Here is a 19819-nt window from a genome sequence, read left to right on the forward strand (position 1 = left end):
GACTAAGATGTCACCCCTAGACTGTATGGGGTAGAAGATAGATCTTGGCTTAAAGCCTATATGCATATTTATGCTTTGATTAACAGCAGAACTATTTTCTTCTCCCAGAGAAATGAGACTCTGTACATCTTTGACTTCAGAAAAGTCTAGATTCAATAGGGACAGTGTATTTGTGGTTTCACCATCATAGTATGCATTTTTACTTGTGTCAACACTTGTTGTAGAAAAGTGTTTTTTCAAGTGAGAGTACGTATAAGCTTGTTGATATCTATCAATGTTTGGAAGAGGCTAAATCTTTTTGTTGGTACGAAGCCTAAACCATAACTTAATACTTGTGTTTCTGCTTTGCTCAATGGATAATCTGTCAAATTAATCACATTCGCCTAGATTTAGGGTTCTGCGTTAGGGTTAAAAAGCAGCGTTAAGGGGTCCTAACGCTGCTTTTTAACGCCCGCTGGTATTTAGACTCAGGCAGGAAAGGGTCTACCACTCACTTTCTTTCCGCGACTCGAGGCTACCGCAATTCCCCTTACGTCAATTGCGTATCCTATCTTTTCTATGGGATTTGCCTAACGCCGGTATTACGAGTCTTCGAAGAAGTGAGCGGTACAGCCTCTACCGCCAAGACTCCTACCGCAAAAAAAGTCAGTAGTTAAGAGTTTTATGGGCTAACGCTGGAACATAAAGCTCTTAACTACAGTGCTACAAAGTACACTAACACCCATAAACTACCTATGAACCCCTAAACCGAGGCCCCCCACATTGCAAACCCTATAATAAAAAATTTTAACCCTTAATCTTCCGACTGGACATCGCCGCCACCTACATTATCCCTATGAACCCCTAATCTGTTGCCCCTAACATCGCCGACACCTATATTTTTTTTATTACCCCCTAATCTGCCCCCCCAACGTCGCCGCCACATACCTACACTTATTAACCCCTAATCTGCCGACCGGACATTGCCGCCACTATAATAAATGTATTATCCCCTAAACCGCCGCACTCCCGCCTCGCAAACACTATAATAAATTTTATTAACCCCTAATCTGCCCTCCCTAACATCGCCGCCACCTACCTACAATTATTAACCCCTACTATAATAAAGTTATTAACCCCTAAACCTAAGTCTAACCCTAGCCCTAACACCCCCTAACTTAAATATAATTTAAATTAATCGAAATAAATTTACTATCATTAAATAAATTATTCCTATTTAAAACTAAATACCTATAAAATAAACCCTAATATAGCTACAATATAACTAATAGTTACATTGTAGCTATTTTAGGATTTATATTTATTTTACAGGCAACTTTGTATTTATTTTAACTTGGTACAATAGCTATTAAATAGTTAATAACTATTTAATATCTACCTAGTTAAAATAATTACAAAATTACCTGTAAAATAAATCCTAACCTAAGTTACAAATACACCTAACACTACACTAGCAATAAATTAATTAAATAAATTACCTACAATTATCTAAACTAAAATACAATTTAATAAACTAAACTATAATACAAAAAAACACTAAATTACAGAAAATAAAAAAATTACAAGAAGTTTAAACTAATTACACCTAATTTAAGCCCCCTAATAAAATAAAAAAGCCCCCCAAAATAATAAAATGCCCTACCCTATCCTAAATTACAAAGTAATCAGCTCTTTTACCAGCCCTTAAAAGGGCTTTTTGCAGGACATTGCCCCAAAGTAATCAGCTCTTTTACCTGTAGATAAAAATACAATACCCCCCCTAACATTACAACCCACCACCCACATACCTCTACTCTAAAACCCACCCAAACCCCCCTTAAAAAACCTAACACTAACCCCCTGAAGATCTCCTACCTTGAGTCGTCTTCACCCAGCCGAGCCGAATTCTTCATCCAAGCGGAGCAGAAGAGGTCCTCCATCCGGTTGAAGTCTTCATCTAAGCGGGGCAGAAGAGGTCTTCCATCCGGTTGAAGTCTTCATCCAAGCGGGGCAGAAGAGGTCTTCCATCCGATTGAAGTCTTCATCCAAGCGGAATCTTCTATCTTCATTCATCCGGAGTGGAGCGGCAGCATCCTGAAGACCTCCGACGTGGAAAATCCATCCTGGCCGACGACTTCCCGACGAATGGCGGTTACTTTAAATGACGTCATCCAAGATAGCATCCCTTGAATTCCGATTGGCTTATAGGATTCTATCAGCCAATCGGAATTAAGGTAGGAAAAATCTGATTGGCTGATTCAATCAGCCAATCAGATTGAAGTTCAATCCGATTGGCTGGTCCAATCAGCCAATCGGATTGACCTCGCATTCTACTGGCTGTTCCGATCAGCCAATAGAATGTGAGGTCAATCCGATTGGCAGATTGGATCAGCCAATCGGATTGAATTTCAATCTGATTGGCTGATTGAATCAGCCAATCAGATTTTTTCTGCCTTAATTCCGATTGGCTGATATCAGCCAATCGAAATTCGAGGGACGTCATCTTGGATGACGTCATTTAAAGGAACCGTCATTCGTTGGGAAGTCGTCGGCCAGGATGGATGTTCCGCATCAGAGGTCTTCAGGATGCTGCTGCTCCGGATGGATGAAGATAGAAGATTCCGCTTGGATGAAGACTTCAATCGGATGGAAGACCTCTTCTGCCCCGCTTGGATGTAGACTTCAAAGAGATGGAAGACCTCTTCTGCCCCGCTTGGATGAAGACTTCAACCGGATGGAGGACCTCTTCTGCCCCGCTTGGATGAAGAATTTGGCTCGGCTGGGTGAAGACGACTCAAGGTAGGGAGATCTTCAGGGGGTTAGTGTTAGTTTTTTTAAGGGGGGTTTGGGTGGGTTTTAGAGTAGGGATATGTGGGTGGTGGGTTGTGGTAATATTGGTGGGGGATATTGTATTTTTATTTACAGGTAAAGGAGCTGATTACTTTGGGGCAGTGCCCCGCAAAAAGCCATTTTAAGGGCTGGTAAAAGAGCTGATTACTTTGTAATTTAGGGTAGGGCATTTTATTATTTTGGGGGTCTTTTTTATTTTATTAGGGGGCTTAGATTAGGTGTAATTAGTTTAAACCTCTTGTAATTTTTTATTTTTATTTTCTGTAATTTAGTGGGGGGGGGTTTGTATTATAGTTTAGTTTATTTAATTGTATTTTAATTTAGATAATTGTAGGTAATTTATTTAATTAATTTATTGCTAGTGTAGTGTTAGGTGTATTTGTAACTTAGGTTAGGATTTATTTTACAGGTAATTTTGTAATTATTTTAACTAGGTAGCTATTAAATAGTTATTAACTATTTAATAGCTATTGTACCTAGTTAAAATAAATACAAAGTTGCCTGTAAAATAAATATAAATCCTAAAATAGCTACAATGTAACTATTAGTTATATTGTAGCTATATTAGGGTTTATTTTATAGGTAAGTATTTAGTTTTAAATAGGAATAATTTATTTAATCATAGTAAATTTATTTCGTTTAATTTAAATTATATTTAAGTTAGGGCTAGGGTTAGACTTAGGTTTAGGGGTTAATAACTTAATTATAGTAGTGGCGACGTTGGGGGCGGGAGATTAGGGGTTAATAATTGTAGGTAGGTGGCGGGGATGTTAGGGAGGGCAGATTAGGGGTTAATAAAAAAATTTATAGTGTTTGCGAGGCTTGAGTGAGGCGGTTTAGGGGTTAATACATTTATTATATTGACGGCGATGTCCGGTCGGCAGATTGAGGGTTAATAAGTGTAGGTAGGTGGCAGTGACATGGGGGGGGGGCATATTAGGGGGTAATAAATATAATATAGGTGTCGGCGATGTTAGGGACAGCAGATTAGGGGTTCATAGCTATAATGTAGGTTGCGGCGGTGTCCGGAGTGGCAGATTAGGGGTTAATAATATAATGTTGGTGCCAGCGATAGCAGGGGCGGCAGATTAGGGGTTAATAAGTGTAAGGTTAGGGGTGTTTAGACTTGGGGTTCATGTTAGGGTGTTAGGTGTAGACTTAGAGAGTGTTTCCCCATAGGAAACAATGGAGCTGCGTTAGGAGCTGAACGCTGCTTTTTTGCAGGTGTTAGGTTTTTTTTCAGCCAGCTCAGCCCCATTGTTTCCTATGGGGATATCGTTCACGAGCACGTTTTTCCAGCTTACCGCTACCATAATCAACGCTGGTATTGAGGGTTGAAATGGAGCTAAATTTGGCTCAACACTCACTTTTCTGAGGCTAACGCAGCCATTCAGAAAACTCGTAATACCAGCGTTGTCTTAAGGGTGCGCTGGAAAAAAAGGCTCGTTAGCACCGCAGGTCTTTACCGACAAAACTCTAAATCTAGCGGATGGTTATTACTCTCAAACATTGGAGCATCATTTGTGATTTTATTCATTGTTAATGAAGCATTATTAGAGATTAAGTTCATTGTTGTAGCTGATACTTGTTCGGCCTCTAATGTCTTCGTGTGTTCACTATCTGAGGTACCCTGGTCGGAATATATGTTGTCATCTGAATCATTGCCACTCCATGTGTCTGCCTCTCTTTGTTTATTATCTCTATTTTGTTGCCATCTGCGTCTACAATCTCGAGACCTACTTCTTGGTTGTTTTTGCCAAATATATACTTTATTTTGATTGTAATCTGTGTGATCACGTACATATTTCTCATGTTTTGACTGTATTAGATCTTTTTTCAACTGCAATATACTGTTGTTCAGAATAACATCAAAATCTTTATAGTGTTTTTCAAGAACATGAAGATCTAACTCTTTTTGTAATGAAATGATTCGCTCCCTGACCTCCATCAACTGGCTGTCCTTATATTATGAGCGACATTAATTTAAAGGAACATTCAGTGAGCAAATCATTGCATCTTTTGACAAAATCTGAATCTTCTTGAAAAGTTGGAAATGTTTTTATTCTTAGCCCTCTGGGCACCATTTTTAATCTCAGATATCTGTCTATCGTCCATTTGTCCCACTTTGATCTTATTTCCTTTTTCATAAGGTTTTCCATATTTTGAAATTTGTCACTTAATGGGTTAAGATCAAGTGTTTCATTGAATATGTTCTCAAAGTCATTTTCAAGTTGGTCTAAATCTGCTATGGAAGTTAGAGAACAATAATTTTGTTCTGGTATAGCAGTCTCCATATTGGAGAACACACCCAGTAAAATTGGACAAAAATAAGAAACAAAGGGCAAAAGTACTCAAGCAAAAAGTGGGAACAGGAGGAGATATTTGATGAATAATGTACCTAACTTATATTCTGAATTTAAATAAAAAACAAATGAAGATAGTTACCTCCTGGAGCTATATGTATAAAAGTGGTGGTGATGGTAAGGGTTTTAAACCCTGAAGGCTATATATAATAAAACAATTAAACGTATCTTCAATGTAATATATAAGGACAAATACCTTATAAAGAAATTCATTTTTACCTTTCAGAATGTGCAAAATATATATATAGTATGTATCAACAAGAAGATATTTTTAAGCCTAAATAAGCAAACAATATACAATTGAAAAACATCAAAGGAATATATTAGCAATGAGTAGGCTATCAGTCTTATTTGGAGGGCACCTGTGTATTGTTTTGAAAAGTTAATACTAAACCAAACTTTAAGGGTAATATAAAGCCCTCATAAAAACGTAAGAATGCCCTATACAAATACTTGGATAACCAGCTATATCAACAATAATAGATATTACGACTATATGCAAAAAATTACTTGTACAGAAAAAATACAAAATACACTTTATTGTTCTAACCAATCTATTTATCTAGACTCAATAAAGGAAATGTTATTTCCCTTTTCGATAAGGAAATTTAATTCAAATATGAAAGGTAATGTAAGACTAACACCTAGATTTAAAGTTTTGCGACCAAAGGGGTGCGTTAGCTACGCGTGGTTTTTTTTTTTCTAGCGCTGCTTCTAAATAGCGCTGGTATTTAGAGTTCTCTGAAGGGCTGCGTTAGGCTCCAAAAAGGGAGCGTACAGGCATATTTACCGCCACTTCAACTCTCAATACCAGCGTTGCTTACGGTAGCGGCTAGCTGGAAAAACGTGCTTGTGCACGATTCCCCCATAGGAAACAATGGGGCAGTTTGGGCAAAAAAGCAGTGTTAAGCTCTTAACGCAGCCCCATTGTTTCCTATGGGGAAACACTTTCTAAGTCTACACCTAACACCCTAACATGTACCCCGAGTCTAAACACCCCTAACCTTACACTTATTAACCCCTAATCTGCCGCCCCCGCTATCACTGACCCCTGCATTACACTATTAACCCCTAATCTGCCGCTCCGGACACCGCCGCAACCTACATTATACCTATGTACCCCTAATCTGCTGCCCCTAAAATCCTACATACTATTTATTAACCCCTAATCTGCCCTCTCCAACGTCGCCACTACCTTACCTACACTTATTAACCCCTAATCTGCCGACCGGACCTCGCTGCCACTCTAATAAATGTATTAACCCCTAAACCGCCGCACTCCCGCCTCGCAAACCCTATAATAAATAGTATTAACCCCTAATCTGCCCTCCCTAACATCGCCGCCACCTAACTTCAAGTATTAACCCCTAATCTGCCGACCGGACCTCGCTGCTACTATAATAAATGTATTAACCCCTAAAGCTAAGTCTAACCCTAACACCCCCCTAAGTTAAATGTAATTTTATTCTAACAAAATAAATTAACCCTTATTAAATAAAGTATTCCTATTTAAAGCTAAATACTTACCTGTAAAATAAACTCTAATATAGCTACAATATAACGAATTATTATATTGTAGCTATTTTAGGATTTATATTTATTTTACAGGCAACTTTGTATTTATTTTAACTAGGTACAATAGCTATTAGTTATTTACTATTTAATAGCTACCTAGTTAAAATAATTACAAAATTACCTGTAAAATAAATCCTAACCTAAGTTACAATTAAACCTAACACTACACTATCAATAAATAAATTAAATAAATTAACTACAATTAAATAAACTAAACTAAATTACAAAAAAAAACACTAAATTACAAAAAATAAAAAAAGATTACAAGAATTTTTAGCTAATTACACCTACTCTAAGCCCCCTAATAAAATAACAAAGTCCCCCAAAATAAAAAACATTACCTACCCTAATCTAAATTATAAAAATTTAACAGCTCTATCACCTTACCAGCCCTTAAAAGGGCTTTCTGCGGGGCATGCCCCAAAGAAATCAGCTCTTTTGCCTGTAAAAAAAAAACACAATACTACCCCCCAACATTACAACCCACCACCCACATACCCCTACTCTAACCCAAACCCCCCTTAAATAAACCTAACACTACCCCCCTGAAGATCTCCCTACCTTGAGTCGTCTTCACCCAGCCGAGCACCGATGGACCAAAAGAAGACATCCGGAGCGGCAGAAGTCTTCATCCTTTCCGGGCAGAAGAGGACATCCGGACCGGCAGACATCTTCATCCAAGCGGCATCTTCTATCTTTATCCATCCGACGAGGAGCGGCTCCATCTTCAAGACCTCCGGCGCGGAACATCCTTCTTCAACGACGACTACCCGACGAATGAAGGTTCCTTTAAGTGCCATCATCCAAGATGGCGTCCCTCGAATTCCGATTGGCTGATAGGATTCTATCAGCCAATCGGAATTAAGGTAGGAAAAATCTGATTGGCTGATAAAATCAGCCAATCAGATTGAGTTCGCATTCTATTGGCTGATCGGCGATGTTAGGGGCAGCATATTAGGGGTACATAGGTATAATGAAGACTCTAAATACCGGCGTTAGGAAGATCCCTTTGAAAAGATAGGATACGCAATTGGCGTAAGGGGATCTGCGGTATGGAAAAGTCGCGGCTGGAAAGTGAGCGTTAGACCCTTTCCTGGCTGACTCTAAATACCAGCGGGCGGTAAAAAGCAGCGTTAGGACCCCTTAACGCTGCTTTTGACAGCTACCGCAGAACTCTAAATCTAGGCGTAAATTAGCTAGAGCCAAGATAAAATGAGAAATGAATGTAGAAGAATGTGTATTTCATGAGTCATATGAATGTTAGGAGAAAATACAATCCTGATGTCCTCAAAAAGACAAAAGTGAGAAACACATATTCTTCAAAATATATGGTGTTGCAAGGGTGCACTCCAGTGTATAAACTCAGTGGAAACCTTAACAATAAGTTAAATAGTTATGGAACAACAAGTAAGTAACAAAAAACTTAAAGGGACAGTCTAGGCCAAAATAAACTTTCATGATTCAGATAGAGCATGCAATTTTAAACAATTTTCCAATTTACTTTTATCACCAATTTTTATTTGTTCTCTTGGTATTCTTAGTTGAAAGCTTAATCTAGGAGGTTCATATGCTAATGTCTTAGACCTTGAAGGCCACCTCTTTTCAGAATGCATTTTAACAGTTTTTCACCACTAGAGGGTGTTAGTTCATGTATTTCATATAGATAACACTGTGCTTGTGCACGTGAAGTTATCTGGGAGCAGGCAGTGATTAGCTAAACTGCAAGTCTGTCAAAAGAACTGAAATAAAGGGTCAGTTTGTAGAGGCTTAGATACAAGATAATCACAGATGTTAAAAGTATATTATTATAACTGTGTTGGTTATGCAAAACTGGGCAATGGGTAATAAAGGGATTATCTATCTTTTAAAACAACAAAAATTCTGGTGTATTCTGTCCCTTTAATTGTAGTTATTTCAGAAGTAGATAATAGCACTTTTTGAAACCTTAACAATAAGTTAAATAGTTATATTATAATAAGTTACAAAAAAAATTATTGCAGTTATTTCAGAAGTGGGTAATAACACTTTTAAATATCAGTGCTGTGCAAAGAAAAAAAAAGGAGTGAATACAATGCAGATCTACTGAAAAGAGAGATAGTGTAACAAAACACACATGCTTGTTGAATCTACTTGTTTGTATACAATTAATCTACTTGTTTGCACAATTCATCTGATGTTATGAAAGTGTACAGGAATATTTAAATCAGTAAGACCTCACGCAGTGGATTAAATGGTGCAAAAAATAGATACTAGCAACAACATGTTTGCGGTAATTACGGAGCAAGCAAAAAAGCGGTTAGTTCAAAAGCAAGCAATGACAATAATAGTTAGTTGATTGGGACCTGTGGACGTAAAAGTTTAAATAAATAACGGAACATTGAGCTTTCTAAATTAGTCCAGAGTTCAAGTTTTCAGCTAGTGAAAAAGGTCGAGCCACAAACACAGTCAGTGAAAATGACAAGCTCCCCATAAGCCTGTAAGTATGAACTGGAACAAGAGAAAGGGAAATCACAGACTGTGCGCTCTTCCTTGGAGCGTGAAGTAACAGTTCTAATATGTGAGATCAAGACCACCCAGTTGCAGAGCTCGGTAGGCTAACAGGCAAAGTTTATAGATGGGCACAAGAAATACCTCTACTCCTATACAGGGGAAGTGTGAGACTCGCAGCTGCAGAAGACACAGGTACACAGGAAACGGCTCAGACATCCAAACTGCACGGCCACCTCCGCGCTTGTTGAATCCGGGTAAAACAGCCTCGTCCTCATTCCATCTGGGATTGCAGGTGTGCAAGCCGCCCAACACGTCCGTGACGTATTCACTACCGCTCTGCCGTCCTGAAGTGGGTAATTAGAGTTCTCCGCTCCTACACTTGAGCTGTGTGAACTGTTTGGACTTCCTCAAGCAAATAAAGGCAATTTGTGTAATGTTCCAAAGTATGGCTCCAGGTATTTTAAAAAGGGGAAATCAAAATAGATAGAAAATAAGGCAAAATAGTCTGGAACTCTGAGTAAAACGTCCAAGTTTAATGGTCCATTTTAAAAAGCATGAACAATAATCGGAAAGAAACGTCTGACATGTTTCGGCCAGATGGCCTTACTTATAGACTGAGGTTAAATTTGATTATCACCTTATTTAAGAACAATACTGATATGCTATTGGTCACTACTATTTAATTGAAATACATTGCATCTGGAATGGGGCTTAATTTAAAGCACTAACTGGAATACAACAGTTGAAGAATCACAACGGGTATTTATATGTGTATATATGTCTGTAAATACATATTTATACATAAATACATATGTACACACACACACACACATATATATATATATATATATATATATACAGTATATACATACATATACATACAGATAGTATGTGTGTCAATGGTAAAGCCCTTTGCCTGCCTTTTTTTCTTAACAACTAAGACCTCCTTTCTTTAAGCCTTTATAACTTTTGTGTGCAAAAAATTTTTCTAATAATTTTTATTAGATAAGTGTAGCTATACTTTGTAATGCATTTTTTAATGTGTTTTGTGACACGTTTCACGAAACCGTTAACCAGAGCTTTGAAGTTGCAGTAATGATGCTAGCGTAAATATCGATTGCCCTCACGTGATTGCGTTTACTTTGAACTTGTAATATGAGCGGTAAGCCCAATGAGCGCAAACTCGCAATATACCCCTTATCGCTTGGGTGCAAACGTTTGTGCTCCATTCAGAATCTGGCCTATTGTTATTTAGCAGAAATAGAGAATAAATGTTATCTATGTTTTGCACAGATACAATACATATTGCATCTGTTTTGAACTATGTATCTGGTAGTTAAATGGCAACTATTTTTACCTTGTGTCTGTGTTACCTATTCTTTTTCTAATCTCTTAGTTTATTTGTATTTATGATCTGCTGTCAAAATATTTTTCACACAGACAGACACCAATGCATTATCATTTTAGCATTGTAATTTTTTATTTCAAATTAATCAGGAATCGACAAATAGTGGGCGGCATCAATTTTATTCCTTCTTCCATTTTTTTTAGATTATTCTAGATATATCTGCTTATTAAAACACATAAAATGAGTAGCGGACTCCTTAATTTTCTGTCTGTCTCATGGATTTGATGTAAATTGTTTAAGCCATGAAATAAATATAAATTTTCAAGTTACGGTTGTTTTATTTTTTTAACAAATAGATCATAAAATCTATTCCAGTTTATCCCTAACTGATATGTGTCTTCTGACAGGCCACTGCTTTTCCCTCAGAAGTCAAAGATCTAACTAAGAGAATCCGTACCGTAATCATGGCAACAGCCCAGATGAAGGAACATGAGAAGGATCCTGAGATGCTAATCGATCTTCAGTACAGTTTGGCTAAATCTTATGCAAGCACCCCAGAGCTCCGGAAAACGTGGCTGGAGAGCATGGCCAAGATCCATGTGAAGAATGGAGATTACTCTGAGGTGAGGGTCATCATTAGGCTTTAATGAGCTCTGACCTCTTAAAAAGTGTTTTTGGATACAGAACGTACAGGAATATCTTAATCCTTCCCTTTCAAAAAAAAAAAAAGTCTTAGAGGAAGTTATCCCATTCCAACTAGATGCAACCAAAATTATTCGAGTCACCAAACTGAAGCATTTAAAGGGACACTGAACCCAATTTTTTTCTTTCGTGATTCAGATAGACCATGCAATTTTAGGCAACTTTCTAATTTACTCCTATTATCAAATTTTATTTATTCTCTTGGTATCTTTATTTGAAATGCAAGAATGTAAATTTAGATGCCGGCCCATTTTTGGTGAACAACCTAGGTTGTCCTTGCTGAATGGTTGGATAAATTCATCCACCAATCAAAAACTGCTGTCCAGAGTACTGAACCAAGAAAAAAGCTTAGATGCCTTCTTTTTCAAATAAAGATAGCAAGATAACGAAGAAACATTGATAATAGGAGTAAATTAGAAAGTTGCTTAACATTGCATGCTCTATCTGAATTGAGAAAGAAAAAATTTGGGTTCAGTGTCCCTTTAAAGTAAGCAGAGACATGGGACTCAATATACAAAGCAGCAGATGCGTTAAGCAGCGTAAAAAGCAGAGACCATCTAACAGCTGCTTCTTGCCCTCTCATACACCTGTTGTGGTCATAAAACACCTCAGACACATTAGTATGGGGTGAGAGCAAGGGGCGGCGTTGCACAAGGAAGTGTTTATGCAATGCACATATGGGCAAATAAGACGATCAGTTTCACAATTCTAGAACCATGTATGTTCATACTTTAATACAGGGGGCCCACACAGAAAAAAAACTGAGTTTGCCACAGAAGTGTACGGTATATGTATAAATGTGATTAGTGTTTTTAACAATTTTGTCACTTGTCAGTATTCATCCTCTTCACATGGATATTTATTTCCTTTGGGTTTAAAGGGCTCATATCTCGGTATAATCACACCTGATTAAATAGCCAGTGACAGATTTTAAGGAGAAATACATTGCAGCAGATTATATACTTTAAAACAATACATCACTTTTTTCTACAACTTCAGTGAGTGGTGTATGCGCTCTTCTTTAGAATACTGTATGTCAGTTGCCAGCAAGCTGGGGTGCTGTGTACATCTAGTATGCCCAGATTACCACTTCCAATATAAGTTTAAAGAGAACACAGTAAAGAACACACCAGTTTGATTCAAGATAATCCTCAAGGATACTGTATTTTTGTGGCAATGTTTGTTTTTATTTATTTCTTACTGATTGGGGAAGAGTTTAACTTAGTGTGGGGTACTTACAGTTGGTAAAGGAATTGTGAAGAGAGGGATATACCGGTGGGTGGATAGCTTCTTTGTGATAGGGGGCTGCTTAGGGGAGTTTGTTGGAAGTGAAGGGGATATTCCTCTGGGACATGCTTTAGGTAACTTGCACAGTTAGTGTTATATGTTATAAAGGGTAGGGTCAGCTGCAGGTTTAACTGTGGTTTGAAGATCAATTCATTAGCAGTTAGGATTAATTACAGTAAAGCAGATCACAGCTAGGCTGCTACATATATAGCAATAGTCATATGATAGTGCTGTTATTTTGTTCTACAAATTCCCATAGGATACTGTACTTAGTGCTTAGGAACTTCCTCAATGTTTGATATGGCTCTAGTGTAATGACAGTGACAGGGCTGTCATTATGCGGTGGCTTTTCTGCTACTAGTAGTGTCTTGTATAGGACTGTCCCCCATTGTTACATGTATTACAGTGCATTGTTCATTTCATTGTATGGCTAAAACTAAGATCACTCTAAAGTTTACATCTATACATTTTGCTTGTTTTTAGGCTGCTATGTGCTACATCCATGTTGCTGCACTGGTTGCTGAATTTCTATACAGAAAGAGTAAGTACAAATATTACATTTTTTTTATTTTATTTTTTTAAAGGAATGAGCTGGTGTTGCATTGTACCTATATATCGATTGTTATATGTCTGACTCACTAACGTGTATGTCTGCAAACATTTGGACAACCACTTATAAAGGTTGAGTAGCACTGATCTAGATATCAGATATTAATGGTAAAAAATGTATGTAGAAGTTTTTCATGCACAATGGAACTCCTTAAAGGGACATTCCGGTCAAAATTTAAATGCACATAGATGAATTACATATTTGAATAGAAACATATTTGCCATATACATAAATGATTTTAGTAAAAGTTATCACTTTTTAAGGGGTCTATTTATGAAGCAGTGGATGCTGATTCCGACACTCCACTTTAGTTCGGATGAAACGGAAGTTAAGAAGCAGCGGTCCGATTGGCTGCGAATCTGCAAGGGGTGGTATTGCACCAGCAGTTCACAAGAACTGCTGGTGCAATGATAAATGCCGACAGCGTATGCTTTCGGCATTTATCGATGTGCGGCGGACATGATCCGCTCTATCGGATCATGTCCGTCAACACATTAATAAATGGACCTCTTAGTGTTAACATTATTCTCTGCACATGCATTTGAAACGTTGCTGGATATTCTCAGTCAACCAGCATTTTAAATATTGCAGCTGCTCAGATTGCCAGTAGAAATTGGATCATGTCAGTAATTAACAACTTGAGTCATTACCAGATGGTACAAGCACCTTAGGCTCTCTGAGCATGTCCTTAAAATGCTGGTGCACAGTGCATATTTAAAGGGACATTAATCACTTTGAGATTGTAATATAAAATGATAAATTGCATATAATAAAACAACTCTGCAATATACTGTCATTATTTATTTTGTCCTCTTTGCCTGTAATTCCATTCTGAAATTGTGAGCTTTTCAGTTCCTGTTAGAAATGGAAGTGCAAAACAATGTTAAATCCAGCACAACCATTGGCTGCACACTCTAGTGACCTATTTATAACTGACCCTAATTGGCCACAGCAGAGAAGGTAACACAAATTACAACATGGCAGCTCCCAGTGTTTTATAGACACTAAAACTTTACACTTATTTTGTCACTTTTTAAACAACTAATGAAACTTTAAAAAATACATCTACATGTTAGTCATGGACTAGTCTTTTCTTTGAATGCATCATTCTATCTAGCATTTATTTAGTGTTTAATGTCCCTTTAAATACACATTTGAAACAGCTATAGCTTTTCTTAGAAGCATTTTTGCTAATACATGTATATTACAAAATTGCTTCTATTCACAACTGAAATGTATCCATGTGTTAATGTGCAGATGTTAATTGCAGGAACACCCATTGGCAAGAAGAGATAAGTGAACCTCAATGAATTTCAAGCATGAACTTGCCTTAATGACAAAGCTCCTCTGCTCCATGAATCCCCTACAAATAAAATAAATTTTCTATATTATTCTATATATTAAAAAAATTAAACATTTAAAAAAATATTAATGAGCCTTGTCTAGCAGTAATTGTCTGATTTTTATATATTTATATATGATGTATTTATATATGATGGATCGTTAAATAGCTGAAATAGCTTTAAACTTGTTTTTGCAGAGCTATTCCACAGTGGATGTTCAGTATTTAAGAAAATAACCCCAAACATTGATGAGGAAGCTGCAATGAAAGAGGATGCTGGTATGATGGATGTCTACTACAGTGAGGTAAGGAGTATGTATTGTTCTGTCTTTTTAAGTGCAGTGCTTCACTTGATCTCTGTTTTTTGACACTAAACTGGTTAAAATGAATAGCCAAAACACCTCATGCACAATGTATTAACATTTATACAAGATAATCAGTAAAACTACTTTGTTTGCATGTCTGCTGCACCTTACAACTATCATTAAAGGGATAGTAAAGTCAAAATTAAACTTTCATGATTCAGATAGGGCATGTAATTTTAAACAACTTTGTAATTTACATTTATCATCAAAATTGTTCTCTTGTTATTCTTAGTTGAAAGCTAAACCTAGGTAGGCTCATATGCTAATTTCTAAGCCATTAAAGACCGCCTCTGCATTTGACAGCTTTTCACAGCTAGAGGGTGTTAGTTCATGTGTTTCATATAGATAACATTGTGCTCATGCATGTGACGTTATTTAAAGGGACACTGAACCCAATTTTTTTCTTTTGTGATTCAGACAGAGCATGCAATTTTAAGCAACTTTCTTATTTACACCTATTATTAATTTTTCTTCGTTCTCTTGCTTTCTTTATTTGAAAAAGAAGGCATCTAAGCTATTTTTTTTGTTCAGGACCATGGAAAGCACTTGTTTATGGGTGGGTGAATTTATCCACCAATCAGCAAGAACAACCCAGGTTTTTCACCAAAAATGGTCCGGCATCTAAACTTAAATTCTTACATTTCAAATAAAGATACCAAGAGAATGAAGAAGATTTGATAATAGGAGTAAATTAGAAAGTTGCTTAAAATGTCATGCCCTATCTGAATACAATTTTATAGATACATTTACAAAATGTGTAAATATCCAAGATATGCCAAACAAATGCTGGTGGGTTTTCAAGAAGTCCAAGCAGTAGAATTTATAAAAATGCAGCTTGATAAGTGAATTTGGATACCTCTTCCAGATTGTATTCATGGACTATGTAGAAGCAAATAAACTCTAAATATTAAAGTTCAAATAGATGAGAATTAAAATAACAATACAGGTGAAATCAGATTAAAAAAATAATAGTTTAACACAGATGCTTAAAGGGGTAGTTTACTCCAAAATGTCCATGTTTTTTTTTTACAAATATCTCTTTTGCATTTATATCAGCATTTGAAGTAGCTGATTTTGCCTGTGGTATCCCTACCTATACTCACAGTTTCTATTCTTAAAGTGACATGAAACAACCCAAACATTTTCTTTCATGATTCTGATAAGCTTACAATTTTAAGCAACATTCCAATTTTCTTCTATTATCTAGTTTGCTTCATTCTCTTGATATCCTTTGCTGAAGCAGCAGCAAAGCACTACTGGAAGCTAGTTAATGCATTTGGTTAACCAATAACATGTGGATACAAAGGATTCCAAGAGAACAAAACAAATTAGATATTAGAAGTAAATTGGAAAGTTGTTTAAAATCACATGGTCTAGCTGAATCATGAAAGAATAAAATTGGGTTTCATGTCAATTTAAGTATATGCTATTTACAAGATATGGAAACACATCAAGCAGAAAAAAATTACACTCCCAATAGGGAGTGGGAGAGATAAAATTCTAAAATGTTTTCAATTGTTCTTTCTAATTATTGTGACATAAGAACGTGAAATATTTGAGTGATAAGGATGTCTGATCTTTCATGCAAGCTAAGCCTATTTTGGGCCAGGTAACGAGTGGAGCACAAACATGTTGACAATGTTGCGCACAGTGGACGCAGGAACATTAAGATCTCTGGAGATGGACTTGTAACCTTGAGATTGTCCATGCTTTTCCACTATTTTTGTTCTCAAATCCTTAGACAATTATTTGCTGCTCTTTCTCTTCTCCATGCTCAGTGTGGCACACAGAGACACACAACAGAAAGCCTGAGTCAGTTTTTCACCATTTTAACTGGTTGCCTGTGTAAGTTTAATTACAAATTACAGGAGCATCACAAACTTGGAATGCAATTATTTCTTACAATTTTGAGAAGGTGCCAATAATTTTGTCCAGTCAATTTTTGGAATTTTGCGTGAAATGTGTCAGATTGTGTGTGTGTGGGGGGGGGGGTTCTCCACTTTTTTGTGTGGGCGAAGTGGTGCATTATCTGACAGAAGTGTAGGGGTGCCAATATTTTTGGCCATTGTTAGACCTTTTTATTCAGACACCTTGTGATATACCATATACCCTGAACCCTTATAACTTTTTTTCTATTAATATGTATATGAATAATTTGTATTAGGTGGTGTATGTATTACTGTAACTGTATTAATGTATTTATGTTGTGTTTGATGCAACTTTTTTAAAGCCCTAACCCTTTATGTGAGGCCTTCAGTCACACTAATCAGCCAGCGCAAATTTAGATTTACTTTCAGCTTGTAATACACACGCAAGTTAACAATATTGCGTCCGTGCTAGCAATAGCACACCACTTATAGCCCAAATTAGGGGGAGCCTTACACTGAAGTATAACAAAAATGTTGTATTTCTATTGTAAAATACAAATGAAAAAGTATTTTTCTTCTTAAATGGAAAGAGTTCAAAGCTGCATTCATTACTTTTGGGAAATAAGAACCTGGCCACCAGGAGGAGGCAAAGACACCCCAGCCAAAGGCTTAAATACCTCTCCCACTCCCCTCATCCCCCAGTCATGCTTTGCCTTTCGTCCCAGGAGGTTGGCAGAGACGTGTCAGAATTTTTTAATTTTTGTTTTTGTCTCTTATGGAGGGTAGTACTCTTCGGCATTGGACAGGAGTTTTAAGTAGTCCTGTTAGTCTCTCAGTGAGGGCTTGGATGAAAGTTAGAGTCTGGAAATGCAGGAAGTTTCTTTCTGCGAAACCATCCCAACTCATATTAACAGCTCCTCAAGCAATTAGCGTTGTTGAAATTCGCTCCGCTGCCTGCTTTGTTCTTTCAAGTCCATGGCGGAGGCGATGCTACTATCCGTCACACTTGAAGGGCCGTGTTCCTGTTCCACGGCGTTGATTCCAGTAAGATCGTTTAATTTTACTTTATTCGATGTACTGTAACGTGAATGTTTTCCTGTGAGGCTATACTCCTCGCGGGTTTAACTTATAGCATAAGGGTCTCAGTGAGTCTCTGTTAGTATCTTGGAATCGAGGGTTAATACCTCCTGAGGGAGATTATTGGACAGGGGAGTTTATAATCATGTTTGTTGTGTGATTCAACCTGCTTATGTGTGAGGTTTAGGGCTCGTGGTTTGGAACTTTGAGGCCTTTGGAAGTGACGCGGCCTGTTGGCTGAGCGTGCTTTTTGGACTATACGGTTCACCCTGTGTCCAGGCGTGGTTACACTCTTTTCCCATTTCCGCATTCTCGACCGTGTGGCAACTGAGATATTCTAGTCTGCGGGGGTCTGATCATAGGAGGTGGTGAGTGCCCCAGCCATTGGTGGTGTCAGGTGCCGTTTTTGTTTTTTACTGTTTGTAGTCCATATTGCTATATCCTCTTTGCAGCTATGGGGGATTCTGATGCTGAGTCTGTGCTCTTTTCAGATTCAGTTATGGAGGATTCTGATACCGACACGATTATAATATCTGATTCAGATTCTGTGTCTGGTGAAGAATCCGGTTTAGCCTCGTTGACTCTTGTCAACCATTTTTGTATGCCATATGAGAGCACCCAGTTCCTCTGGCTCCGGGAATCAGGGATCTGCTGAGCCATCAGCCTCTGGGGTTCTGTCTCCAAGGTAGCGAGTTTCCTACCGAATCTTCCTCCTACACATGCGGGTAACTCAGTTTATGGTTCCTCCATGGCGGGTGGTGTTTTCCCTCTGGAGCTTGCAGCACGTTTTCGCTTTCAGATAATGTTGGCGATTGCTTGTCTGCAGAGTCCAGACGTTTCTTTGAGATTGTGCTTGTGCCCTTTTATCCCGGGTATTCCGCCTTGGGATGGGCCTCCGCAGTATCCTGAGGGTTCTGTTCCTGAGTGTTGTGCCTTTCAGTACCGGATTGCACGCCTTCGCGTATTGCTCAGACATCTGTTTGAGTCGCTGAATGACCCTATCGTTCACAGTTACAGGAATTTTCAGTCTGATAGTCTGAATGGTACGACTCGTTAGACATGTAGGGATGAGGTAATCTCCTATTGTCTTTATTTCTCCAACATAGGTGTGTCCGGTCCACGGCGTCATCCTTACTTGTGGGATATTCTCTTCCCCAACAGGAAATGGCAAAGAGCCCAGCAAAGCTGGTCACATGATCCCTCCTAGGCTCCGCCTACCCCAGTCATTCTCTTTGCCGTTGTACAGGCAACATCTCCACGGAGATGGCTTAGAGTTTTTTAGTGTTTACAAACCTTTGACTCCTCCTTGGAGTCTCAATTTAGTTCTTTCAGTTCTTCAGGGGGTTCCGTTTGAACCCTTACATTCCGTTGATATTAAGTTATTATCTTGGAAAGTTTTGTTTTTAGTTGCGATTTCTTCTGCTAGAAGAGTCTCAGAATTATCTGCTCTGCAGTGTTCTCCTCCTTATCTGGTGTTCCATGCAGATAAGGTGGTTTTACGTACTAAACCTGGTTTTCTTCCAAAAGTTGTTTCTAACAAAAACATTAACCAGGAGATTATCGTACCTTCTCTGTGTCCAAAACCAGTTTCAAAGAAGGAACGTTTGTTGCACAATTTGGATGTGGTCCGCGCTCTAAAATTCTATTTAGATGCTACAAAGGATTTTAGACAAACATCTTCCTTGTTTGTTGTTTATTCAGGTAAAAGGAGAGGTCAAAAAGCAACTTCTACCTCTCTCTCTTTTTGGATTAAAAGCATCATCAGATTGGCTTACGAGACTGCCGGACGGCAGCCTCCCGAAAGAATCACAGCTCATTCCACTAGGGCTGTGGCTTCCACATGGGCCTTCAAGAACGAGGCTTCTGTTGATCAGATATGTAGGGCAGCGACTTGGTCTTCACTGCACACTTTTACCAAATTTTACAAGTTTGATACTTTTGCTTCTTCTGAGGCTATTTTTGG

At 37.8% G+C, this 19819-nt stretch overlaps 1 protein-coding gene across 3 annotated transcripts in view; it reads left to right on the forward strand.

Annotated features, from left to right (window-relative positions):
- Nucleotides 1-19819, forward strand: part of DOCK11 (dedicator of cytokinesis 11) — a 923283-nt gene that overhangs the window by 694294 nt on the left and 209170 nt on the right. For all 3 annotated transcript variants that reach the window (XM_053699249.1, XM_053699251.1, XM_053699250.1), the window contains 3 exons: nucleotides 11013-11228; nucleotides 13078-13135; nucleotides 14745-14851. In XM_053699249.1, coding sequence (XP_053555224.1) covers nucleotides 11013-11228; nucleotides 13078-13135; nucleotides 14745-14851 — 381 coding nt within the window. The remainder of the gene's footprint in view (nucleotides 1-11012; nucleotides 11229-13077; nucleotides 13136-14744; nucleotides 14852-19819) is intronic.

The sequence above is a fragment of the Bombina bombina genome, chromosome 1 (assembly GCF_027579735.1).
Source record: "Bombina bombina isolate aBomBom1 chromosome 1, aBomBom1.pri, whole genome shotgun sequence".
Classification (NCBI taxonomy): Eukaryota; Metazoa; Chordata; class Amphibia; order Anura; family Bombinatoridae; genus Bombina; species Bombina bombina.